The sequence below is a fragment of the Centruroides vittatus genome, unplaced genomic scaffold (genome assembly GCF_030686945.1).
Source record: "Centruroides vittatus isolate TY-2023 unplaced genomic scaffold, ASM3068694v2 contig_689, whole genome shotgun sequence".
Taxonomy (NCBI): Eukaryota; Metazoa; Arthropoda; class Arachnida; order Scorpiones; family Buthidae; genus Centruroides; species Centruroides vittatus.
Window position 1 is genome coordinate 27,187 of NW_027122434.1, and position 27,937 is coordinate 55,123.

General features: G+C 29.0%; 2 protein-coding genes across 3 annotated transcripts; one reads left to right on the plus strand and one right to left on the minus strand.

Annotated features, from left to right (window-relative positions):
- On the plus strand, positions 1 to 14,435 carry LOC136980298 (mevalonate kinase-like). 2 transcript variants are annotated; one of them, XM_067276384.1, is made up of 9 exons: positions 1 to 561; positions 4,096 to 4,246; positions 8,565 to 8,721; positions 8,806 to 9,041; positions 9,098 to 9,161; positions 9,229 to 9,319; positions 12,213 to 12,329; positions 12,398 to 12,557; positions 14,265 to 14,435. In XM_067276384.1, the coding sequence occupies exons 1-9, from the start codon at positions 490 to 492 to the stop codon at positions 14,378 to 14,380; spliced, it is 1,164 nt and encodes a 387-aa protein (XP_067132485.1). In that variant the 5' UTR covers positions 1 to 489; the 3' UTR covers positions 14,381 to 14,435. The 2 variants fall into 2 exon arrangements, with proteins under 2 accessions (XP_067132485.1, XP_067132486.1); XM_067276385.1 differs by having other exon boundaries at positions 2 to 561; positions 9,113 to 9,161.
- On the minus strand, positions 14,072 to 27,717 carry Sbds (SBDS ribosome maturation factor). The gene is made up of 5 exons (XM_067276386.1): positions 27,491 to 27,717; positions 21,178 to 21,307; positions 15,640 to 15,840; positions 15,338 to 15,499; positions 14,072 to 14,561 (listed from the first exon to the last, which is right to left on the minus strand). The coding sequence occupies exons 1-5, from the start codon at positions 27,616 to 27,618 to the stop codon at positions 14,433 to 14,435; spliced, it is 750 nt and encodes a 249-aa protein (XP_067132487.1). The 5' UTR covers positions 27,619 to 27,717; the 3' UTR covers positions 14,072 to 14,432.
- Between the last annotated feature and the right edge of the window lie 220 nt (positions 27,718 to 27,937).

Genomic DNA, 27,937 nt, shown 5'->3' on the forward strand with positions numbered 1-27,937 from the left:
CTAATTGTTTATTTGTGAAAAGTATAAAAATTGAAATCCTCGTATTTATTATTGTACGTCTTCTTTTCAGGAAACGATTACGTAAAAGTAATACTCTTCTATAGGCAAATAGCGATTAACATGTCAGCTGCGTGTAGACTATATGATCGATGAAAATATAATCTAACTGTATTAGCAATGTAATTAATTTCATCTCGGAATCAACGAAGGTGTTGATTGAAATTATTTTTCGGGAAAAATTTAGTTACAAATCACGTGACAATTACAAATGACGTCACCGGAAATGATGTGATATTGACGTGTCCTTGACCTCTGACGGAAGTTTGAATTCATTGAAATTGACATTTACGGCGGCATGGCACGTTTTTAACACTGCGTTTTCCGTTAAGTCTACATTAGTTCGTCTTTGGTCGTAATCTTAGAATAAGAACCTCTTCTACATTATTCTATAACTTTCAGGTTATAAGAAAACATATTAATATAAGTAGAATGTCTCGAGTGATTGTTTCCGCTCCGGGTAAAATTATCCTGCATGGAGAACACGCAGTTGTATATGGAAAGGTAAGTTTTAAATATTTATTCAAAGTATGATTCAGTGGCATGTGTTCAGTGATGACAAAACTGAAGAGTGACAATACCATTTTTTCAATAGTATAAGTACGTTTCTATCAATTTCTTGCCCAATTTTAATTGATTTCATGTAATTAAATACATATTTTTGATTGTGTTTGATTCAGATTGCTTATTTACAATAATTCAAATCTGAATTTAAAGTATAAGAGATGGGAATGTTACAAAATTCTTATATCTTATTCTCAAAAAAATTATTGTCTTTCACACATTCAAATGATTCAATAGCTTTGCATTTGGAAAGTGAAAAACTGATGGGCCATTTAAGATGATTTGTCATCAAAGTTTTTAGATTATCCTCTTTCAAGCAGCTTTGTTGGGAGCACTTTATCCAATTCGTTGCACTAAATTCTCTTACATGAAGCACTTCAATAGTAAAGCTAGAACATAAGCACGATACGGTTGCTACAATATATTTATTAATCGTGGTTTAAATTTATTTAAGCTATTTACATTTTTACAAACTTTTATAATTTACAAGTATTAAATTGATTATGAAATGTATTAAATTATTTTTTATTCCTGTTAATTATTTTGCTGTATTAATTCATTTTTATAGGTTGTTTGTTATAGATTTTTGCTTGTGTTGAATACCTTTAATTACTTAATAAAATAAAAACAGTTGGCAAAATTAAAAGAATAGTGTGTAGTAGTTCACTTAAGTATTGTTAATAAGCTATTACCTATCAGTAGTTTTATTAAATTCAGATAATTAAATTATTTGTAAGAAAAAAGTAACTCAAAACACTAAGTTGTCCAAATCATAAAAACAGTTGCAAACCTTTGTTATCTAGACCAGGGGTGGCCAACAAATCGATCGCTAGCGATGTCTTGACTTAATATATTATATTTGTAACCGAACGCAACTGTGTTGCATGCAGTTATGACTCGACTCACAAGCAGTGAGTGCACTTCACTGCTTGTGAGTGAAACAGTGTATAAACATAGTATGTATTTCACACTTCCCCCTCCCCAATTAGACTATGCCTATGACAACAAGTCGATCGCGACACATTTTTACAATAAAAAGTAGATCTTATGTGCACAAAAGTTGGCCACCCCTGATCTAGACCACTCAAAAAGTAGCCCAATTCAAAATTTTTTGTGTGTTTGACCATTTAATGATGACAGTGAAAGGGTGGTCACGTCATTTTGTTACAGCAATTATTCATAAATTATAAAGTGCCTATTCTTATGGTGTTTAGCAATATTTTGAATCAAAATTGACTCAGAAGTTCAATTTTTCCAAATTCAGAATTTCTAAGAAATTTGCATTAAATACAAGCCCTGCAGATAAATGGCAATTTGAATAAAAGAATTGAAGATGAAATACTTTTCCAAACATGGGAGGTCAATTTATAATGGATATAAAGGACATATCTTTCCAAATATTTTTGTACTGGTAAATTGTTCCAAATTTTTATTTTATGCCACGCTACAAAAATCAATAGTAGGAACTACAGTAGTACTGCACTGTTATAGTTTCTACTACTGATTTTTGGTACAAAATAGGTACATCTTACTTTTTACCTCCACTCAAAACTCAACCAGAAATGTTTTTTTACTAATTGTCATTGACCTAACCCCCTCAATATATACTATATATATATATATATATATCAGATTGGTGATAATGTTTCCAAAGATGTAAGACTTTCAACAGTGGCAAAGTTATCAGTATAATCAGTAGCGAGGTTGAGGCCAAAGTTTTAAATGCGAAAACGTGTATGTCGGACGTTTGGCGCCGCTTTCCTGTAAGCCTAGAAGTTTGACAATGGTGTTTGGAATGTCGAGCATGATTCCACTGATTTTCCAAACACCATTGTCAAATTTCTAGGCTTACAGGAAAGTGGTGCTGAACATTTGATGTATAGGTTTTTGCGTTTAAAACTTTGGCCTCAACCTCGCTAGTATTAATTGTAAACACAAACAAAATTTGAAAAATAATATATGTTAATTGATTTGTTCAATATAATTAATGAATTTCATGGCACCAAATTTTGCATAGTTTATTATTTGGAATGTTTGTTACTTAGAGAGTTTTATTTTATGTACAGTACCTATCACAATGTCTGTAGTGTTCTGTCATATAGGGTTGATTTGCTGTTATAATGTCCAAGTACAATATGTATAAGAAGGATAATATAGCACATGGTAGTAACTGAATAATGTACAGTAATGGAATTTATGGTATACAATGTTTTTATTCATTCTTGTAATTACATAATATTCTCCTACTTTGTAAAATGCTAGTCCTATGTGTTTACTCTTTTATTAAAATAATCTTTAATTGTTAACTGTCACATAACTTTTGATAGATCTTAAATAAAATAAATTATTAATTTCATTACAATTAAAGGAAAAGTCTTGACAGACATCTGATTTCTGCCCCTCTACAATAACATATCATAAAAACAAATAAAACCCCTTAAAATATAAGCAAACAAAATAAAAAATAAATAATAATAAAATAAAAACTGGTAATAAATCTTAAAAGATATACAGTACAAGATGTAAAAATTCATTAAAATTATTAATATTTTGCAATACACAGTAGAAGAAAGATCATTGGGATAGATTTAGACAATAAAAAGGAGTAAAAACGTAGGTAAATGAACAAAGTTTTCTCAATAGAATTTGAAGTGAAAGCCAATCTTGATAAATAAGACAAATTCAAGTTGTTGAAACAGTCTCATGTTGGCATTTTCTGAAGTTAGAATGAATGCTTGCAGAGAGTTTAATGTTGCCATGATTTCACTAAGAATTTCCATTCAGTGCTACTAGGGATGTAATCTTTATATAAAAGGAAAATATGGTGGAAAGTGGGAATGAGATAGGAATGAGAAGCATGTGATTGTAGTAACACAGCCAACAATAAATTTTCTATATCTTTTCCAAATCCAGAATCTTGAAAATGGCATAAATAATCATAGCATCTTGATCGGTATGATGCATCGTGCTGTTCATTACTTAGGTGCCGACGCTCCCCGAAAAAGTTCATTGCAGAGAGGAGAAAATACTTTGACTTATATAGGAATCAGGTCAGGACAACCTCAAGTACACTAATTAGAGCTTTTCATATGGCAGAGAGTTTGTCATTAGATAGTTTATTATATTTTAATCATCTTTAACTTAGATTGGTTACATAATTTTAATTTTACATAATTGCATTCAAAAGACAACAATGGTGTACTGATTAATGTTGATAAAACTCCTAACTCAATAATCAAAAAGCAGTGGTCATGTATCCTCCAATCAGCAGTGGCAAGTTTGAAGTTGTTCAAAAATCATATGATTTCCTATTGTGATTCCAGCAGTCTGGTGATGTCCTTTAAAAGGACAAAAACATTTGTTTTGCTTGTTTTTCTGGAGTACGGAGTTTGGAATTTTATTACATTCATTTTAAAATTTAAAATTTATAATATAAAAAAAAATTAATGAATATCTATTTTGTACAATATTTAGTCTGCTGTGGCTTTTAGTGTTGGATTAAGAACCAAAATAGAAATTGATGTGAATAAAGAAGATTCCAAATTAAAGATTGTTATTCCTAATGTAGGAATTGATGTAGAATGGAGTTTACAGCAGATCAATGAAATGAAAATAGCAGAAAATAGTAAGTTTCTTCTATGTTCAGTTTTCCAATGTTTTTTTATAGATTGAAGATTTAAAAACTACTATCATATAGGCTATAATCGAAATATATATTATATATTAATTTTTATTAGAGATTTAAATATTTCAAAAATAATATTTGGTTGTTCAGAAAGTTCATAACAATTTTTAATATAAATAAAAGAAACAGTTTCAAAATTAAAATCATACTTTATTGAATTTCTTTGTTTTTAATGATGTGTTGCCATCCATGGAGAAGCTTCATAATAACCTCTTCACAGAACTTTCCAGTTTTTCACAGGAAAAACTGTTTCGTGTGGTTTTTGCAAACTTCCAAACCATTGAATCTTTTATCACAAAGGAAAATCTTCAAGGTCTGGAACAAAGGGGGAAGGTTAAGTGAGTATGGGAATGGGATAAAATATTCATAGGTCTAATAACTTTTGGTATATTCATAAAGAAGTGTGTCTCTAGTGTTATCTCGACAGTGGTACACTCAGAAGGAGGCCAAGAAACTCTGCCACTCTTCAAAGAAAAAGAAAAAAAAAACATTTTCCAAATATCTTTTTTTAATTAAAATCCATTTTTTAATTTATATTGTGCCATGCCTTCTATTTCTATAGTACTTATGAGTTAGTGGTCAAATAATGTGTAAATTTTATTGAATTTGCATTAAAAGTTTTATCTGTTTATTTTGGCTCCCTCAAAATTAAATCCTGAGTATGCCACTGTATCTTGATGACACACAATGCCTTTTCTGTTGGCCAATTGATGTTTTTCTTCAATTGTCATCTTTAGCTGGCTGATCCAGTTGGAAACAATACTTATCAGAATTGATTGTTTGATTCTGTGAAAGCAGTTCTTAGTACAGGATTATTTTCCAATCCCACAAGACTGTGAGCATAACCTTAAGATGAAGACTTGCCTTTAGAGTATTTAATGATAGTTATTTTTCTTGCCCCACAATTGTTTTCAGCTGATGTTATAAACAACTTTTTATCACTTATCACTAATGTTTCATAACAGGGTTGTTTTCATTCCAAGAATGGAGATGCACTCTAGTAAATTATTTTCCATTAAGGTATCCAAATGTTGTTAATGATTCACATATTAAAACTTCTTTAGGTATTGAAATATGGTACTGATTGATGACTTTACTATGTCTGCTATCTCTCAAGTTAGTGATGAAGGTTATTATTCAATAATGTTTTGATCTGGTTCTCTTCAATAAAGGATGGTCTTCCTGGGTATGGAACATCTATAAGGTTGAAATTACCTGCTTTAAATGTAGCAAACCACTTTCAAACAGTTGATTCTGCTACATCACATATTTCTATCACTGTTTGTATGACATTTTTCTCTTTTTGATAGAAGTAAAGAAGCAAGTGTCAACAATGCAACTTGTTTGCTTCCACTTTCACAATGAGACAAATTAAATGAAATTTAAATAATCTTAACAGACTTTTTGTAATAGTTTGTAATAAATTAATGAAGGTCTTTTTCATAACATTCATTAATTCATACAATTCTAATAATTTTTGCTTCATCCAGTGTCTCATCTATCAGCTATCAGCTATAGAAAATCATAAGAACTTTCCAAACAACTCAATGCATACAGAATTATTCCAAATACTGTAAAACTTGTGAGAGCTTAGAACATTCATAAGGTTGAAATTTATGATGGCCAGAAAATTGCGGTTATTTCGTACTGCAAATTTTTTCACAAAGTATCCTTTAAAGAAGCTAGGAGTGTTAAATCTCTATTATTAATTTAATTTCCATCTATATATATATATATAATTGAGACGAGTTGATAATAATAATAATAATCAGCGGTGAGCCCAAATGGTTAGGAGTTGAAAGTTGAAATTTGGTACATAGTTATGGTACGTCACGAAAACGTACACTAAGAGGGGATTTTTCGAAATTCCTCCCCACAGGGAGAGGGACAGAATTAAGGTTTAACACTTCCAACAACAATGGAAGTGTTAAGCAACAATGGAGAACAAGAGAAAGCGACGTGCAAGATTTACGGGTGCTGGAGAAAAAAAAGAAAAGAAAAAGAATAATATGTTAGAACATATTCGATTTTCAAATTTAAACAGATTAGTTCGGTTTTTCTCGACTTTTCTTCTTTAGAACATTCGATGAAACTAGAATGATATAATCAGAACACGTCGTGAAAATAGAACAATATTAGAATATTCGATTTTCAAATTCAACTTTTCTTTAGAAATATTTAGTTTGTTGATGAAATTACTCTTTTTCTTCTGTGACTATAACGTAATAATCTTAATCTTCGCTATCGTTACTTTTGCCCGAGCAACACCGGGCCTATCTGCTAGTTAGTTATAAGCTGTTAAAGACAATCTTAAACAAGTATTAAATTGAAAAATTTGACATAACACATCAGGATTGAAATTAAATCAATTAATATTTATTTTGCATGTAAGTTGATAATTTTAGGAAATAATTTAGTTTAATATCATTGTAATTGACATTATCAAGTTCATAAATTGTTTTTAAAACATAAGATACGTGATTTAGATCTAATGACATGCCAATAAATGAAATACAGTTGATATTAAGTTAGGCTCTTATAAATCATTAAGCAATAAAGTAAATGTGTTAAAAACTGATAAACTTCAATAAGTAATTTTGATGTAATATTTAATTTAGATTTAATTATCTTTTGGTTCCTACATATGCCGTCAGAGTTTATGCTATGTTTTTAAACGGTGATGTATTATCAAAATATTTATTAATATTTATTGGAGTTTTAAATATTTCAAAAAGAATATTGACTCTCGTGATTACAATGAATGTCATCACACAATGCTTCTTCTATTGATTACACTTCTATTTGATTGCAGCAGAAAATATATTTTCTGCTTCCATCTATATTTATGCTGTATTTTATACAATTGTGATCTTGGTTTTAAAATTGGAATGGATTTAATCTATGGGAGAATTAATATGCTCTCCCAATACATTGGTGTGCCTTAAAACATTCATATTACCAAAAATTTTGAATACTTCATTGTTAATTATGACTAAGATAAATTCAAAGAGCTCAAAAGTATTGAATTTGAGCTCTCTCTCTCTCTCAAAGTGTGAATTCAAGCAAGTCAACCACCAAAGATTGCATAAAGAGTACATTTTTAATAAAACAACATACAGAAGTTTCACTTGGAACACTTGTGCTTTCTTTTTACAGTTGAGAATATACATGAATATATAATTTTCTTGTTTTTCTTTTTCTTTATTTTGAGGTCATTTCAATGAATATAGCATACTATGTCTAGATTGAAATTTGGCTTTAAAAAAAAGCATCATATTTGATCATAATCCATATAATTGTTAATTAAAGAAACCAAAAATCTTTTTATTTCAATCAGGTTGAAAATATTTCTGTCATCTACAGTTTCATATTCACTTTAGATAGATACAGTAAAACTATATTCAATATATATAATTGAGACGAGTTAATAATAATAATAATCAGCGCAGAGCCAAAACAGGAGTTGAAAGTTGAAATTTGGTACACAGTTAGGGTACGTCACAAGAACCCACACTAAGAAGGAATTTTTCGAAATTCCTACCCATGGGGGAGAGTGACAGGATTAAGGCTTAACATTTCCATTAACAATGGAAGTGTTGAGAGAAAGTGATGTGCAAGACACAGATGTAGTTTTTTTCGTTTTTGTGGGAAATCGAACATATTTTTAGACCCATGTAAAAACTCTCTAACTAGTCTGGAAACAGGGGGACCCAATTCTTGCATTCTGTGAAAACGGGTAAGGTTGACTATAACGCAATAATCTTAATCTTCGCTATCGTTACTTTTGCCCGAGCAATGCCGAGCCTAGCTGCTAGTTTTAATATATTTGAACAGAATTGAGCATTTCTTAAATAAAAATTATTTTGGTTTCTTTAATTAGCATTTACATAGATTATATTTAAAAAAAAGTGTGTTCACATTTTGAACTAATGACCATTTTTGCATTCCATTCTGTCTAGATGGAAAACCTTCTTAAGCCAGAAAGTTTATAGTGTCCTTTGTAATTCTGGCTTACACAAGTTTACTGTTTTAAGGAAAACAAATTATAATATGATGAAAAACAATACTTTTTAGATATGTTCCACATAACGGCTTTCCCAATTAACTGACGACTGTATTTTATGATATAAAAAATTCTAGTTAATAAAGTTCCATAAATATATATAATTAATAAAATATATTTTAAAATAAATGTATTATTTCAAAAATTACATTTTATTGATGTAAATAATCTGAAAGTGCTTTTTTTCTTTTTTAGATGATGATGATAGTAATGTGATCACATTAACGAACGAATGGCAAAGATGTTTGAAATTCCTCATAGATTCAGTTGTGATATCTGGAAGTGAAGCGTGTCATCTATCCCTTCTTACCTTTCTCTTTCTATACTTTGGTATATTTAAAAAATATAAGTGGTATGTATGTAAATATAATATATAAATTCAAAACACAAAACTTTATATTGTTATATTTTAAGAAAATTAAAAATTTTATTGCAGTTCTTATCTACCACTTCATGTTTTTATTTCCTCACAATTACCTATTGGTGCAGGATTGGGTTCGTCGGCTTCTTATTCCGTTTGTATAGCTGCAAGTCTCTTAGCTATTTGTGGAAAAATTTCTCCTACTTCATTAACAGATGAGCAACTTTCATTAATCAGTAAATGGGCATATGAAGCTGAAAAAATACTTCACGGGAAGCCATCTGGAGTTGATAATTCAATCTGTACTTACGGTAATAAAGAAAAAATTTTAAAATTTTAAGTGTATTAAACAGTAAGATTATAATAGTATTAAATTATTTAGGTGGAGCTTTATTATTTAAAAATGGAGAAATATTAGAAAAACTTTCTTTGTAAGTTTATTTTGGCATTTAAATAATGAATTTTTGAAAAGAATAACTTTTATAAATTTATTTATAGAATTCCATCTATTGAAGTCATGTTAATAAATACTAAAGTATCACGAAATACTAAAGCACTAGTTGCAGTTCTGAGGAAGCAATATGATAAGGTATGTTTTTTTATTTCATTAATTGCTTACAATCCGTATTAATGTTTTAATTATGTAAATGCATTGCTTAACCAGACAAAATATAAGATTGAGTAATTAGATTATTTTTCGCTTGTCTTGCTGACATTGCTAACTACATTTGAATATCTATAGCCAACATAAAGTTTAGTGCCATCTTATAAGCCTCTAATCTTAACTCAAATTTCTAGTTTAGGAATATTTTTTCTATAATAAAAACTTATGAAGTCAATTACACAGTATTCTACTATATAAGGATACTTGAGCAACATAAATACTCTAGTGTTCTTATATTAAAAAAAAAAAAGAGAAATATGCCTTGTTTTGAAGGCAGGTCAATGTATTAATTGTAAAGAAAAAGAAATGTTACCAAAGCATGGCTTTTACTAGTAGACATAATACAGCAATTGGATAACATTTATTCAATGTTTACTGTGTATAATGTATCAGGCTTACAACAAGTTATCTTAAGCTTATCCCTTTTTGGCACTTTTAACCTTTCTTGTAATTTTAAGATAATATATCAAAATAAAATACATTGTCAAAAAATTCAAACTATTTATCACTAAATTGTATTGTGTAATATTTATACATATATTACACAATACAATACATATATCTTATATATATAAATATAAACTTGATATTAAAGATACACAGCCATTTGCATTTCAGTTTGTTTTTAAAAAACTGTTTGAATTGACATTCTAATTTAAAGTTCAAATCTTCTTGTTAAACCTGACACACCTGTGAAAAGAGGTTGAAAACATTCGTTTAAATAAATTAAAGTCTTGCTGAAAAGAGTATTTAAGGTGTTCAAACTAAATTAGTTTCAGCTTACACATTCTTAGAGGGTTTTTTTTTTTTGTGAACTATATATATAACTTTATTCAAATTGTGTTTCTTTACAAACACTGTCTTCATTCCTTAAAGTTCAAGTGATATAAGTTTTTTGGTAGTTATACCCCAATCAATCAGTATTAAAAATAAGTTCCAAATGAAAATTGAAAGTATTTCTAGTTTGTGTGTAGAATCATTCTGCTGATTTTATAGTTTTCTCAAGAGTAATGAAATCTCTTCATCTGACATATTTTATTTTACATTGCTTTATCTTGTGTCTCCACTTGAATACTTTGATCCACATAGAACTCACTTGAAAAGAAAAATGAGCTGAGCTGACTGGAAAGTGACAGCAGCTACTAATATCCAGTTTTGCAAGATTCTTGTTACCTGTTAAATATTTTATGTACAAAACAATTGATAAGAATTTCATACATAAGAAATGTTACCTCCTTTTAAGGCATTTGAAAGCACCAGAATTAATTTCTTGCAGTTTGTCAAATCTCCTCCTGTCTATTTTACATCTTCCTTCCATTGTATCAAACAGTCTTTTCGAGTGATTTTCACTCATTTTTTGCAGAATCTTTAAATTCCAATGTGAAAGAATACAAAGCAAAAACTGTTGCTGATGCACAAAGGGGAATATGTTGTGGAGTTGGCTCTGCATAATCACCTCCATTATAATCTTCACTGTTAAACAACATATGTTATAGCTTCCTATAATTAAGAGTATGAAAGGAAGAAATAGGAAGGAAACCACAATATGCCATTTCCTACAATCCTTCATTGTTGCTATCATCTGCCATTACATAATGCTGGAAAACCTATTAATAAAAGTTATTATTGACACTATCTGCCATAGTCATAGAGAATTTGTTCAGGAGGTACTGTACCTTTAAAAGTTTCATTCACAAATTATATTTCTTCTATAGCATCAACGTTAACTTTCTTATTTAACGGCTGAGGATTGAGTCTGTCACACTTTTTAAATATTGACCTTCTTTAAGAACTTTTAACAACAGAAACATCACATTTGTTTACAGTATTTCAAATAGTGCATATAAGTAGCAAATAATGATTATTAAATTATAATAATAATTTAATTTCAATACTCTAAATTATTGATAATTACAATAATAAAATGATTTGCTGTTCATTAAAAATGTGTTAAAAAAGGTTGGTAAGTTAACATAGTAGTCAAGAGCCTTTGTTGAAGCAGTGCAGCAAAACAGCTGTTTATGGGTAGGACTAATCGGCATTTATCATTCTAGTTTTCAAGGACATTCTTCTCAGAACTGGCTACATTTTGCACACTAGCCTTTTTCTATGTTTTAGTACTAGGGAAGGATTAGTGCAGAAATAATTTTCATTGAGATCAGTTTTTCCCAATGTTTGTGACCTTGTTAGATACATTTGTATGTAAAAAGTAATGAAAAGTTTGTTTGATATTTCAGAAAATTTAAATTTGTAATACTTGTAGATTAAATAAATAGCTTATTTTGTTATTACTAGTAACAAAATAAACTTTTTCATTGAGAATTGGGAGAGCTGAATTTATTATAGTTTTAACAAACTTTTCTTTAAACAAATTTACTGAAATTATGTTTGTTTGCTTTATTTAATCTGTGTTAATTCTGATAAATACTTTGAATCCTTTTTATTTTTTACTAGTTTATTGTAGAATTTTATTGAACAAAAGTTTTCAACTTGTCTGAAATGCAATTATAATTAATTTATAAATTTTTACTCTAGTGTAAAAAATTAAGTTTTAAAAGTATTCATTTACATTACTGCCCACAGTAGTTTAATTAAAATAAATTAATTGTAAATAATCTGTGCTTAAAATTTAATACTAATAGAGTTCTAAATATATTTTTTTCACTCTGACAAAATAACAGCTTTATTAATTAAATTTTTGCATTTAAACTCAAACATAAATAAATATCTTAAAGCACATTTTAATGAGACTGTCCAAATTACAAGCATTTAAAATAAATATCATAAGTTATTTATTCAAAATAATTTCAAAATTTAGCATAAAGAAGTCATCAATCATGTAATGTCTGCTATAAATTGCATAAGTGAAAGTACATGGAAAATGTTAAAAGAATATAAAGACCAAACATTTGATGATTTGCTAGAAAAATTACAAGTAAGTACTAACTTTTTCTTTTTTTTTAATTCAGGAACATTTATATCTTATTTAATACATTTCTTCAGGAACTGCTGACAATAAATCATCATTTATTAAATGCTCTTGGAGTAGGTCATCCTCAACTCAATACTATTGTTGAAATAGCCACTGCAAAGAAACTTGGTGCTAAATTGACGGGTGCAGGAGGTGGAGGCTGTGCATTTATTTTATTATCTGTTGCTAACAGTAAGTATAAAATTATTCTATTTTTGATTGTAATTTTCATTATTATTTTCTATATAATTAATATAGATAAGCCAGTAATGATGGTATTTATGTATACTTCAAAAAATTTCTAATACATTTTAGAATAATTTTGGAACATTTAAATATTAAGGTTTTAGTATTTCTGAAAAATCTAGAATTCACTGTAACCTATTTATTATAATAATAGAGTTGTCATGTATTACAAAAATTTAATTACAATGTTAAAATGATAAATAGATGAATAAAAAGAACATTTTGATTAAACAACAATGTATCAGCATAATATTAATATTACAGTAAGTGTAGATTTTTAAATAATTTATTAGTTTTATTTTATTAACATTCTAATCTTATAACTATTTTTTTTTTTTGGAAACACCAGTTTCAGTTAAGATTACAGAAAATCCTTAACAAATATTTCAGAATTTTAAAATCCATTGATTTTCTAATTTGTTAAACTGTGTTAGTTAGAATTTTATTTAATTCTTCTATTACTTCATTGCATTAAATCCTTTTCCAAAAATTCGTGATAATCTGTTGGAGAGTTCATGCATAACCAAAGACTGATTGTAACATCAGTCTTAAGAATGTAATTCAAATATAATTAAATCTCAATAGGAATAGAACTTTGGATACTTTTCTGTTTGAATTTAGAATGTTGTATTAGTTGTAATATTTGGAAAATTTTATGTGAAGAGTTTCTAATATAAAATTGAAACTGCTTTCAAATAAATTATAATTCATGGTTTAGTTTTTTGGGTCAAAGTTCATATATTTATCAATCATTCTTTTTAGAATTATTTTTATCTGTTAGAAAAATTTGAAATTCTGAAGCATCACAAAGAATATGCAAAATATAGATTTAAAAATTTAATTAAATGTCTTCAACCACTTAAATTTATTATTGAATAATGTGAAGCATGCCTTATCTAGCAAAATCTTTAAGAATGATTACATTGAATCATACATCAGACAATTTAGAACGAAGCTTGGTATTCACATGTCCAATACCTAAAGCATTCAAATTGCTAATGAATGACCTAGAAAAAAGATTGTCTAATTTGGTGTGGTTTAGACAGACCTCAAGCTGGATGTTTTTTTTTTCTACAAAGAATAAGTATGCAGCTAAGATAATTTAGTCATCTTGATTCATACACTATTGGTGAGAATGATGATTCATATAGAAGTCACTTGTGAATAATTTTTTATAATAGAAAATAATGATAATTCTTAATTCTAAAACTACTAATCTTTTTATTTTGTTGTTACTTATTCAAATTATGTAGTAATTGCATGTTGGAAAATTTTGAGATATAATGATAGTCCATTAATAATGTTTATTTAGGCAAAAACTCAAACTTCTGGTGACAAATGCATAAATGAAAGAACATTTTGGGTTAGTTTTATAATTGAGAAGCTTCCATAAATATTTTATTGGAAAATTACACTGTAAATTGAATAGCGCATTAAAGATGAAAGTATCATCAAAATAATTATCAGCAGTCAAAAATACAACTTTATTATATTAATCTTGTTACATTTATTAAATAAAAAAATTATGTTAATTATAAACAAACTGAAACCTTTACTTACAATCAGAATTACTTATTATAAAAATATAAAATGTACTATTTTATTTATTATGGTGTTTGCATCAAATATTTTTATTGAAGTTTTTTTTTTCAGATTCAAGCCAATGGCAGAAAGAACAAAAGCATGTCTTACAACAAATGCTTCATGAGAAAGGATTTGAATGTTGGGATGTATTTCTTGGAGGTCCAGGTGTTTTGTTTCATCAATAATTAACAACAAAATTACTGTATATTTTTGAAAAATAAAAAATTTTGTACAACATTACTCTAACATCTCGTCTCCCTCCTGGACTTCTTTCAAACTGATCACTTCTAATTGGCCTCGTCCCTTGGTTTCATTCCTTACTAGTTCATCAATTTTTCTGAAATTTCCTGGGTCCGTCAGGAAAATCTAATATTTAAAAATCAAAATGCAGTTATGAACTTAATTATTACAAATTTACATAGTAAAAGAAACAGTGATATGTATATTTATAAAAATATTTTTATTTTTATTTCCATACCAATGGATGAATTTAGTTTTCATCTATCTAAACAGGATAAATTGTAATGAAATCAATCATTACTTATAAAAATTTTAGTTCTCATTAACTACATAAAAGCTACTGAGCTGATTATTTGGTTTTTTTTAACGGAATATTAAACTTAATTCATATATAAAACTCTTGATGTTTGATTGGTTCTGGTAACCAGTGTTATTTATCTTTGTTATAAGAATAGCTATATGAGGAAAGTCAAATTAACATTTGCACACTGTACTCATTTTACTAAGTAATCCTAGTTATATTATTAGAAAAATATCTGTAGGATTATCTAATGATAGTTCTTAGGAGAAATTGGTCATGTCTATACTTTCTTGGATAGCAATATTAAAGAAAACTAGCCACTTTGTCCTCTTATAGATAAATTTCACAATGATTTTGATTAATGTTAATATGAAGTAATTAGGCTGTTCAAATAAAAAAAAAATATAGTCACATTTTTAAAGATATGTATGACAAGTTGTTCATTAGTGTAAGCATGTAAAAATAGAAATAATTATTAGTTTTGAGTTTTTCCTTTAATTGCTTTATTTTTAACAAACATTATAATGTTTGTTAAAAATATAATATATTTTAAACTATAAATTAATGCATTTGATTGAAAAATATTGTAAATTATTTTTACCATTTCAAAGTTTCCATCTTCCATACTTTCATTTTCAATTGTAGAAGCAAGATCCTTAATTCTACTTCTAAAATTTTTTCCAGCAGGAATGAAAACTCTCAATTTCATCTGAGATCTTTCAATCTGTATCTTCTCTTGAAGCTTCTTAATTACTTCCAAAGCCTATGTTGTGCGTTTAGTCCCATTAAATTATACTCATACAATTTTGTAATATCTAAAGTTACATTTAAATTACAAAATTCTGTTCTACAATTTAATTTTAAATAATGTATTATAATTATTAAAAATTTTCTTGAATTTACCTGTTGCTTAGTACCTTTGTTTGGCTTAACAGAAAAATGAATTTCCTTCATACACTTTTCAACAATGCTCACAGTATATGGTCTCTTAGTTTCAGGATTAATACATTTGTCTGCAACAATTGTAGCAATATCACGAAACATGGATTCTAATTGTGTTTGCCTTTCCTTTTCTGATACTTGAAGTTCTCCCTTTGACAAAATCTACAAACAAAATTTTAAAACTTAAATCAATTTTATTACTAATTTAATTATTTTTAACTTAATTTATCATTCAATTTCTTCAAATAAAATTTTATGCAATTATTAAAAGAAAGTAACTAAGAATAAAACAAAAATTATGTCTTGTCTTCTATCAAGTTTTATTTTAATTTGACACGAAAAGTGAATTTTTCAGACCTATGATTAGTAAGTTAGGACTTTAAACTGCAACAACAACAAAAAAACTCTCAACAAAAAAGTATAAATCATTCTTTTAATGTTGAGCTGATGAACATTTTTAATAGAACTTAAAACTCAAAACTATGTCCAACAGAAAAAATTCAGTTAGGTCCAGTTTTCTTTAGTGAACTGTGGTTTGGCACACAAAGATTTGATAAATCCAAATAACAGCAATGTCAATCCTACTAAAGTATTCAATTCATATTTTTCAATTACTAGAATTAAAAACTGTAAATTAGAAACTAATATGCAATGTTGAATAGATTTGGCAAAGAAAATTATTGAAAATTTCATTTCATTTCAACAAATCACAGAAAAGCTAATTTAAATAAACCAGCAGCGAGTTGCTTAACTTTCCCAGCATCTGGTGGTGCCATCTGTTAAAAAGTTTTTTAAATAAAATATCAACTATTACAAAATTTCAAAAAGCTTAATTTTTGGGGTAAGGACGAGTTTTATAAAACTGTAAATGCTAATAAGTAAAATCATCCTACTGGAGATACACATGACCTTTAATCAACAAAATTTAATAGCATCAATCTCTCTAATAAACAAACCTCCCTGCAAAATTTCAGAAATTTTCAACATAAAACACAGAAGTTATTATGCTTCAAAGAGGGTGAACAAAATTGTGCCACATACCCACACACACTAACATCCATAGATACAGGAAAAAGACCCAAATTTTTTTTGCATTTCTTGACATTTCAATGTCCCCCAAAGTTCAAAAATGTAAAAAGCTTGGGGGTCATTTTTTGTCTGATTGCCACATTTTTTCTCTGTTATATATAACAGCCAGGAAAGTAAAACTAAAACATTCTGTTTAACAGTATTTTCATCTGACCTAAAAACTAAATAAAAAGCAGAACTTGAACATGCACATGCATTACCAGGTTACACTAACTGGACATCTGGGTCCTGCTCAGGGCTGATCTTTTCTTCCAGAATATTCTAAATTAAATTTATTTACTTGTAATGATAAAATTTAACACAAGATGGTGGCTTAACTGTCTATATCTAGTCCAAATTGCTTAATATCTTATCAATTTATTAATTAGCCACATTATAGCCTGATAGGAATCCAGCTGTATCATTTGACTGGGTAAGGTTCATCAGATTTGTTGTTACATGTAACCAAGTGTCATTTCTGAAACCAGAATTTTTTTGGTATATTTTTATGGATTTGAACGTTTTTCTGTTAGTTGTAAATGATTGCATAAGTTTCCAGCCAATCTTCTGGAATTAGCTGAGGTAGAATGCAAATTACATGAAATTTCATTATACACAGTTCCTACAGACATGCAACCTCCATGTAAAACAAGACCAGTCTTTATTATTAACAATGTAAAAACAATAGCAAAACTTTTAATTTCTTTGTTTCTTTGGCATTAACTAGCAATGTTTAGAAATTACATATCAATTTCTTTAATGCTATTTCTCTGACAGGTTACGAATCTAGTCGTTACCCTAATTGTTTCGCAAAACGGCCAGGGTACCGATTCATCGTTACCCTGGTAAAAATCGATTTTTATAAAATTTATCGACAACAGATGTCAGCACTTGATGGTATCGTCTTGTTTATCGTCTGTTTTACATATTTTTGTCCAGGTGGTGTTCTGTCGATTAAAAAAACTTTTAATTATCGATAGTTTTTCCTTAATTTTTCATTTTCTGATTATTTTTTATTTTATTTTTAGCATATCTATGCAATAATATTACTATAATAAGTTCATTAATGCTATAATAAGTTTATTCAGCTATAATATGTTAATGCATCATAAATATTCAAGTTATGACCTTCAGTTCTGATATTTTATATATTTTTTTAATTTTTAATTTTTAATTATTTTTTAAATTTAAAATATCCGAAAATGTTACATCTATTGCTACTGGTAATCATATGTTTATTACGAAAATAAATAATCTTGTTTGATATAAAATGAATAAAGTATATTAGTTCATTATATTAGTTGAAAGCAGAATAAAGTTCAAATTTTAAACAAATGTTTGATATAATGTGCGATAATTTCACAACGAATAAACGTACATGCATAAATGTTATATCAAATTGTACAGAACAATATTCTACGTCGTATTGGCTCAGTGACAATAAGAATGGAGTAAGCAGGCAATGTTAATTTTGACAAATAGTAACAAATTTTCAAGTCTGAATGTCAGTTATCATATATTATTATTTTTTTCTCATAAATGTTTCAAACAAACTTTATTGAAATATGTCGTATTTAAAACTAACTATATTGATAAATATATGTAATTTTTTTCATATAAATAAAATAATAATTTAATTTTTAGTGAATTTTTAAAATAATATTGTCTGATTCACCTATTTTGACCTTGGCCGTTTTACAAAATAAGGGGGCGTGGCAAACGGCAGGCTAAGGGTTAATGTTATTTTTAATTATAAACGAGTTACGAAATTCGGTCTAATAGTAGATGGAGTCACCACTTTGAAATTATTTTAAATAATTTAATTTTATATTTATATTTTAATGAATAATTTTAAAGGCAATTTGGAAGAAAAGAACTACAGTAAAATTTTTGATTTGTGAATCTACATTTAGATGATATTTGGTAAAATATCCATTCAGTTTTCAGAAATTGTGAATTTGAATCCTACATAAGTCCCTTTTTTTTTTATACATTTCTAAAATTATTACAGTAGAGCGTCGTTTATCCAAAAACCGGTTATCCAAAAGAGTTCCAGTCGGACTGTGTTGTGCTGAATCGAACGTTTTTGATACTAGACTAACTTCTAAAGTATAATTTGTTTGTTTTTATATTTTTCAATATATTTATTTTGTTTGTACAAAATAAAGAAATAAATTCTAACGATACAATAGCTTTGATTATTATTATAAAAATTTTCGTTAGGCTTAAATTCGAAGAAAATTCAATACAAATCGACATGCAATGGAGAAAAATTTCAACATTGGATAGGTTAACATATTTTTTTGTACATAACACAGGTCTGCAATAAAAATATTTCCTGAAAACTAAGCATTGTTTCCGATGTATTTTTGGATGCTGATTTCAGAAATAATAACCAAAAAATTCCATCACATAGTTTTTTCACAATATGAAATTTTCGGTTTTCAGTCTTTGTGTTTTTATGAACATACAATTAACATGTAATTTATTTTTGAATATAAATCGACCATCGTTACGAAAAATACGCACGAACTTATGGACTGACCTGATATATATATTAATCTTATTTATTTTTGTTATTTTATAATAAACAATTAATTAAATCTAAAAATGTTTGATACACACAAATAAAAAAAAGGAAATAAATTAATAAAATAGTGTAGAGAATGAGATGAAGTTCATTCATTCTGTCACTTCCTCTTAAGACAGACAGCACTTGCTTCATGCATTTCCTGGATTATCTGCAGCCAAAGTGAAGGAAGGTGTCTTTGTGGGTCCAGATATTCGAAAACTTATGAAGGATGAAAAATTTGAAGCAGGTATGACAAACGTTGAAAAGGAAGCTTGGAGCTCCTTTAAAGAAGTTGTTAATAAATTTCTGGGAAATTATAAGGATTCCAACTTCAATCAAATTGTACAAATTATGCTTGAAAATTTCAAAAAATTAGGATGTTCTGTCAGCTTTAAAAGTTCATTTCCTGATGTGTCATCTGGACTATTTTCCTGAAAATCTTGGTGCTGTCAGTGAGGAACACGGCGAATAATTTTGCCAAGACATTAAGCAGGTGGAATGCAGATACCAAGGTAGATGGAACAAGAACATGATAGCAGATTACTGCTGGTCGCTACATAGAGAACAGCCGCAAGTTACACAGATCTGCTTCCACATGGAGTTTTCAACACAAAAGAAAAAGGTATTACAAAGCCTTAGAAACTTGACTTTATGCGGCCATTGCTGAATATCCAGAATCATATGCTTTTGTACTAATGACAGTAAACGACTCAGTAATGTAGATTCTAAATATATATGTGAGTATTAAAGTAATTTTTCACACAAAACTTCTTACTTATTACTTTGTTTTACTTCCTAGAAATGTATTTACATGGTATATAAAGCATTATTTTTCTAAATTTTCAAATGCAATTTTCAAAAAACTGTTACGTGATGGACAAAAATGAATGGCATATTTGAAATTAGCATACCAAAAAAATACTTTGCAAAAAATATTTGTTCACTGAAAATTTGCAGACCTGTGTAATCGGTTATTCGAACAACCCCAGTCCCCAATTGATTCGGATAAACGACGCTCTACTGTATTTAAATTAAATTAGTTTAGATATTGAAATACTCATATCATGTATCTCTGTCTACTTGATTATATTTCATGTGAAATAAGTTAATTTCTAATTTAAAGATAACTTGAAAAACATTTCATTATAAATTCTAGGTTAGCTTCACTGTATGAATTATTTCTTTTTACATTTTATTGATTACTTTATACACTTGAAAATACAATGTTTTCTTTATTTTGTTTATTTATAGTTACATGTTTATGAATTGTTTTCATTATAACTTAGTAGCTGTCTCCTGACGATGGACTTGATTGCCAAAAAGTGCTAGAGTAATTGGTAAATAAAGGTGAACTCCAACAGTTTGTTTTTTGTTATTTTTAAAGAACATGGAGTTGTTTTCACATTAGTTTTCATTAAAACTTAAGGACTTATAAAGTAAATAAATACTTTTAATAAAATGCTGGAAGCATTCAAGGGCGTCGCCAGGGGGAGGGGCAGCTGCCCTCCCCTAGAAATTCGAAAAAGTTATTTAAATGCTAAGTTTTAATTAAAATAATCTTAGGCTTCTTGTAAGTTAAAGAAAATGTTTTATTTGAAATATTTCTTTTCCGGTACATAGTAAATGATTAAAACTTTATGAATCGTTTTTATTTTACCTACATACAATTCATATCCTCTATCAATTTACATCATCTTGCCCCCCCTTACCCATTGGCTGGCGTCGTCCTTGGAAGCATTTATAGTTTTTTTTTATTTTAAATGATTAGATTTTCATGCTATACTTTTAAATTATATATTTCAAGTATATAATGTAATTTCTTTCTTATTTCAATCCTAAATTTTATAAAATTTACTTGCCTCTTTGCAAATTTCTGTTTGATTATCAGTACCAAAATCTCTAATAAGATCTTCTTTCTTAGCAACTTGTCCTTTTGAGACATTAACAAATACTGTGTGTGTCTGGAGAACTTCATCCAAATCCTTTTCCCTAAAAATAAATTTTATAACTTCAATTTTTAATTAAAACTATATAATATTAACTAATAATTTTGTTCAAAGAAAAATTCTAAAATCATTTTCATATTATTCATTATTTTAATTAATTTGTTGAAAGTCATTCTTCAAATATTCTCTAAGAAATCATTATTATTACTGAAAACAGCATTTTATTACAGAAATTTTTTAATCTAAAAAGCGCGTTAAAAATAGAACTTTTTAATAATTCTAATTAATTCGTTCCTAAACGAGGAGATTTTCAAAAGTGTAAGGAACCATCCCCTTCCTCGCTACATTAACTTAAAATTATTTAATTAACATAGCGAGGAAGGGGATGGTTCCTTACGCTTTTGAAAATCTCCTCGTTTAGGAATGGAGAAATTTTTTTTTAAAATTATTTTTGCTATTCATTTACAATAAATATATTAATAAAAATTTAAAATATATATATTTTGAAGCTATTACTTGAAAGAAATTATGTTATTAATCCTCATTTAGAATAGTTTTGATATAAAGTTATAGTTCAAAATAGGGTTTTTCAAATGGGATCTCAGGATCCCGGCTGTTTTTTCAACCCAATAAATTCTTCTCATCCCGAGAAATCCCGCAAATTTCTTAAAAGTTCATTATTTCTTATTTTGTGTTAAAGTTGAAAAAATTTTGCAAATAGGAAGTATAATTATCCCATAAACTGTCAGAATACATTTGTATTTATTAATTTTAAGCTTGCTTATTAGTTTTTTAAATTTTTGCTCATTACAATTTTTGCTCAACTCACACATTGTCAATAATCAATATGTATTTGTGGCAGGACTCTGAAAATTCTTTACTTGTCAGAACCTGTAATATCTGGAATAATTGCACCAATGCTGTCTTAATTTTAACTATGCCCAGTAGTTTTGATAACTGCATTATGTGAGGTTGTGCAAATTAGGCAAGAATAGAAATGAGTATGATGTCTGCAAGTATGAAGTTTTTCTTCATAAACCTGATTATTAAAGCCAAACGAACTGCCAAATTATCAGGCTATAAGTTTGATATTGATATTAAAGCAGCCGAGGTAGACAAATCAAGAATACAGTAAAACCCCGCGCTTAACGCCGCTGCACTTAAGTCTGATTTGATATAATGTGGTCTGCTCGAAGCCTAAAAAATGCTCAAAATTTATGCTGATTTAAATTATCACAACATTTCATTGATTCGTGTATAATACAATTATTTATGAACACAAACCAATCAAAAAAGGTGGCAAAAAGGTGTACTTTCTTTAAATCTATGTTTGTTTGGTGCAATTTTAGAAAAAAATATATCATGGATGCCATAGGCAATATTGGCTTCGTGTGGCAAGAATTAACTGATAAATGCACGCACAAAGTGTGGAAGAAGTTATGGCTGAAGATATCCAAGAATTCTCAACGAGAAGAGCCTATCGCTGTATCGTTAGGTTGACCAAACTCAACCTAATCAATACAGCAGGACTAGGAGATGTAGATGAGCAGAATATTGAAGAGTTACTGCAGGTTTCTGGTGAGAGCCTTACCGATGATGACTTTCAAGAACTAGCAGAAGAAGGAATTCATATAAAACTGGAAAATAGTGATTCTGAAAATGAAGAATCCAAAGAACTTGCAGATTTCCTTAGTAAAAGTTTGGTAACGATAACTGAAATCATTTATCAAACTGTAGCAAACAATCCAGATTTTGAAAGGAGTGCAAAAGCAAAATGAGGCATTTTGGATGCAATCTTCTGATACCGACATTTGCTTAAGGAAAGAAGAAAGCGATAAATGAAACTTCACGACGTCATTGAAAAAAAAAAAAAACAAGAATTTCAGAAAAGTCAGGACCTTCATCACAAAAAATGAACTTTACATTTCTGTGTTATTTAACATACATTATTATACAAATTAATATAAAAATAACTTAAAATTAAAGTAAAATTTGTTTTCTTTTGGTCGCATGTTTCCCTATCCCTATTTATTCTATGTTAAAATGTCCTCGTTTAACACTGTTTCGTTTAGCACTTTGTCATCTAGGAACGCATCCCCGCGATAAGTGGGGTCTTACTGTACTTGTGAGCAAAAGAAGTAACTCATCTCAAAAACGAACTAGAAATCTTCTTCGACACTACGGGTGAAAAAAAACACGTAACATTTAGCTTCTCTCAAATGCATTAAAGACGAACATGTGTAAAAGTGTACAGTTGCTGTGGATCGTGAGTTTAAGTGGAAATGTAGAGAAGATTGGAAATACAGAAATTGTAAGAATTTTTAAATTTATTGTCAGGAAATGTTTGTGTTTTAACTAATTTTAGTTATAATTGTACCAAGAAATATTTTTATTGTTGATTGTAGAACGTGTCGTTTAAAGGCCTGCTGAGGAGGGACGAACAAGTCCGAAACACATGTTTAAAGTGTATGTGTTCAGGCGAACTAAATAAAGAACATTATTTTTGATTTGTAAAACTAAATATCTGCATCCATAATTTCCAGTATAATAAGTCCTGTTAATATATAGAAAGTACTAGTATACAAAATAAATTTTAAAGAGAGTTAAAAAGGACACAAAAACATAATAATTAAACGATTCCACCCACATCCATTGAATTGGAAAGGGCATTCTCGATAGCGGGACTTTATTATTAAAATAATAATCAGATTGAGTCATCGGAGTATTGACCATCTTTGGTTTCAAAATCTTATAAAAATTTACAATAATATTTTGTATTATGTTTTATTTAAAAAACGAAAATTGCCTTCTAAGTTAGAAGTTTGATCTAAGTTCATTTTTTCCTTAAATTTTCGACTGAATTCAAAGGAATATTTTTGTAAGCAGTTTCCAACAAACTTTAATAAATTTTTTCTATTTATTAATATGATTTTGGAGGTTGCAGACTTATTAAATTACTGTTAAAAATGAAAAATAATTATATCATTCCATTTCAAGATATTTTTTATATCTTAAAAATAATTAATTATATCCCGGGAAACAGTTCACTTTTTCCCCGAAATTCCAGGACAAGCAAAAGACCAGGAAATGAGAAACCCTAGTTCAAAACATTAGAAACTATTCTATATTAAATTGTTGTATTAATCTAAATACTACAATTCCTTTCAAGCAATTTTCCTAAAGAAATTCACACTAGAATAAAAATTTTAGAAAATTGATTTGAACAATAAATTTATATTTATTTTTATAATAACTCAAATAGTAAAAGAATAGTAGAGCACAATTAAGTAAATAACTGTTTATTTGTATAACAGTAAATCAATAAAAAATATTTACATTAAAAATTGCCGGGACGAATTCACATTTAAGAAAAAATATATTTCTTACAAGACTATACATTTACATGAGGAAGGATAAGGACTCATGTAAATGTATAGTCTTGTAAGAAATAGTCTTTGCATAATATAGATATAAACAAAACTTAGCACATTTTTCATGAAATCAATCATCCCTTTTTTATGATACTTAGGATATTCATATGATTTTAATTGATGATTATTTTGAAATTATTTTTAAATCCTTAAACTTTGCTAAATTCGAAATACAACTTAATAATTACCAAAGTTCAAAATTTTGTCAGATTGCATTTTCCAGATTGAAAAAAAAAATCTTTAAACATTCCTACCATAATAATAAAACACTTATTCAGGCAGAGTTAATGTATTTTTGCTTTAAAGAATTAAATTTTTAAAACTATACATTATAAATTTTCAAAACATTAAAACGAAAAAGCATATATTCATCTTAGAAACTTTTAAATAATTGTTATTATATTCAAAAACTATTTTAATCATCTAAAGCAGTGTTTCCCAACATACATACCACAAGAGTGCCTCAGATGTGTTGCAGAAACATTAGAATTTTGAATAAGATCACTTTTAAAATTTCATTTATCTTCATCTTTATACCGCCAGCCAATCAAAGGGAAAATGAGGTATTTTTTAAAAACTCTTTCCGCCCCATGGACACTAAGAGGGCCTCTTTCAGCAAGCCCATTATGGGTTCGGCCAGGCCCACAACAGGGCAGCCGTGTGGTGAGGGACGGAGCCCGACATATCCGAACAGACCACCCCCAGAAAAATTCTTGGGGATATTTCGACCCGTTCGGATTCAAACCCAGGTCCCCAGAGCAGTAGACTGTCACCTCGACTGCTCGGACGTCCAGCCATCGAAAATGAGGTATTCACTAAAATTCCAATCATTGCAAAATTTGCAGCATCAGCATATCCCCTTTGCTAAATTGTATGCATCTATCCATACCTATGCCAATATATCAACTTTTTAGAGTATCTATAAATTGTATTATAAACAGAATTTTATATAATCTTTTTTAAATTATATAATAAATATACAGTGATATCTTGGTTTTCGTTGATAATCCATCCAAAAACAATCAGCGAAATCCGAAACCGACGAAAACTGAGGCAATTATTTCCACATGAATCAATGTAAATCCAATTAATTCGTTCTAGACACTCCAAAATACATACAAAAAATACATTTCATAGAGAATTAATATAGCATTAAATACTAAAAGCAATAAGAAATTAACATAAACGACTAATTAGCATAAAGACAAAAGCATTAAGATTAAAGATAAGATAATTAGCATTAAGATGAAAGCAATGGAATTGTTTGGCTACACACATGGGGTAATGTCTTGTCTTGTAGAAGCTAGTTGGACACGAGCTTCTAGCCTATATCACCCTATGGTAAAGTGCAGCATTATAGTAGTTGTATGCATTTATGATGGTCATATCAAGGGGAATAATGCCTTCTGGGAAATCCATTTAAGGGTAACTGGCCCCTATTCAGGCATTATGGACGTGGAGAAAACCCAGAAAACTTCACCTGGCCAGCCTGCCCTGGCAAAGCACGAACCCACGACCGAACTCCCAGTGTTCAGGGAACGGAACTGTTGGCCAATGGTGGGCCGTCGCGAGGTAATGTTCACACGAGAAATAACATCACACTGTGCCAGAAAATGCATGGGTTGCACTTTGTTTTTGCAAAATTAGCAGCAAAGTCACTTGAGCATGCCGACGAAATCCGAGGCAATCAACGAAAACTGAGACAAATTTTTCGCGAAAAAAATCGACGATAACCGAAGCCAACGAAAACCGAGGTATAAGTATTATAAATAGAAAGAACCTTTTAGGGGTATACTATAGATTACTCCCTATGGAATTTCGTGTGTTTGGGTATATATCTGAACTCAGGGGACCGAGACGAGTTCAACGATACTCTACTTTTGGACCGGAGACGAAAAATAAAAAAGTTATCATACTTTTTTCCGGCGATCGCGCGATGATAGGGAGTCGCGTCGCTCTCCGCTAAGTCGGTCTCGCTATCGCGATCGGGAGTCCCGTCGCTTGCGGTTAAAATTGCCTTTAGTAGACGTTTCCCCCTTTTTTTACTTTGTTCAAGAACTACCGTGAATCGATCACTAGTTTAGCACATGGCGGCGTGTGGTGGCGCCCGTACGAGAGGTCAGTCGGGCCGCCATGTTCGCTGCCATAAGTAACATTAACCGAAATGGCGATCGCGCGATGATCGGAAGTCGCGTCGCTCTCGTATCGCGTGTTTAACGCTCCGGGAGATGACCGTAGTCCGACGTCACGGTTTGCAGACTTTACCGCAAGATGGCAATACTAGCAACTACAGTGCCGTCTGCATGAGCATTAAAAAAGTATGGTAACTTAAAAAGTGCGATAACTTTTTTATTTTTCGTCTCCGGTCCAAAAATAGGGTACCGTTGAACTCGTCTCGGTCCCCTGAGTTCAAATATATAATCAAAGTCCTGAAATTCCATAGGGAGTAATCTATAGTACACCCCACTTGAGGTTAAAACACCATTCAAACATTATAAATCGGAACACAGGTTTTTATCTTCCAGTTGTTTTTGCTTTTTCATCGGATAAACCAAAGCAGGTCGCTAAAGGCTAAAAACATCATCTGCCATTAAAAAAATCATCTTTTAAAATTAGTATTACTGTACACGTCATACACGTGTACTACTTTAAATTCGAATAGATATGATATTGGTTCTTAAACTACGCTTAAACTAAATTTTACATTGGCACGACATTAATATTCTACCTATAATGATAAGCCTATTTCACAATGATAAGTCAATTTAAATTAAAAAAAAAACAAAACTACCAACACTTTCATTCGCCAATTCATGACTTTATTCTTATAGCAAGCGATCTCGTATCGTTTTCCTTTCTTTTTTATCCTCACCACCGCAACATTTGTCAGCCTAATCTGGTTTGTTGGAGTGAAAATCGACATATTTAATAATCTTCAGATACTTCACGTGATCAATCGCAAAATCCAACGCAATAACACGAAGGAAGCCATCTTCTCTTTTTTAAACGTTGCCAATTCTCTACTACTACTTAAACGTCATGATTATATTTTTTTAAATTTATATAATAAATAAAGCTATTTTAATTTTTAAATTTTTAATATATAAATTTAAAAATTATTATTATTATTATGTTGGGTTAAGTTAGATATACTCGGTTAACACCGGTGGCTGTGTACTATGCCAGACCAAAGTCAAGGCATAGTAACCAAAACAGAAATTAAAGAAGTGTATCAGTGTGTG

Excerpts from the sequence above, each read along its gene's own strand:
- LOC136980298 (XM_067276384.1), top strand. The coding sequence starts at position 490 with ATGTCTCGAGTGATTGTTTCCGCTCCGGGTAAAATTATCCTGCATGGA. Across the intron at positions 8,722-8,805 it reads ATATTTAAAAAATATAAGTG|TTCTTATCTACCACTTCATG; the intron begins GTATGTATGTAA and ends ATTTTATTGCAG. Across the intron at positions 9,042-9,097 it reads TAATTCAATCTGTACTTACG|TATTAAATTATTTAGGTGGA; the intron begins GTAATAAAGAAA and ends AGATTATAATAG.
- Sbds (XM_067276386.1), bottom strand. The coding sequence starts at position 27,618 with ATGTCGATTTTCACTCCAACAAACCAGATTAGGCTGACAAATGTTGCG. Across the intron at positions 21,308-27,490 it reads ATGAATTGGCGAATGAAAGT|GGAAAAGGATTTGGATGAAG; the intron begins GTTGGTAGTTTT and ends ATTTATTTTTAG. Across the intron at positions 15,500-15,639 it reads ACAAAGGTACTAAGCAACAG|GCTTTGGAAGTAATTAAGAA; the intron begins GTAAATTCAAGA and ends CGCACAACATAG.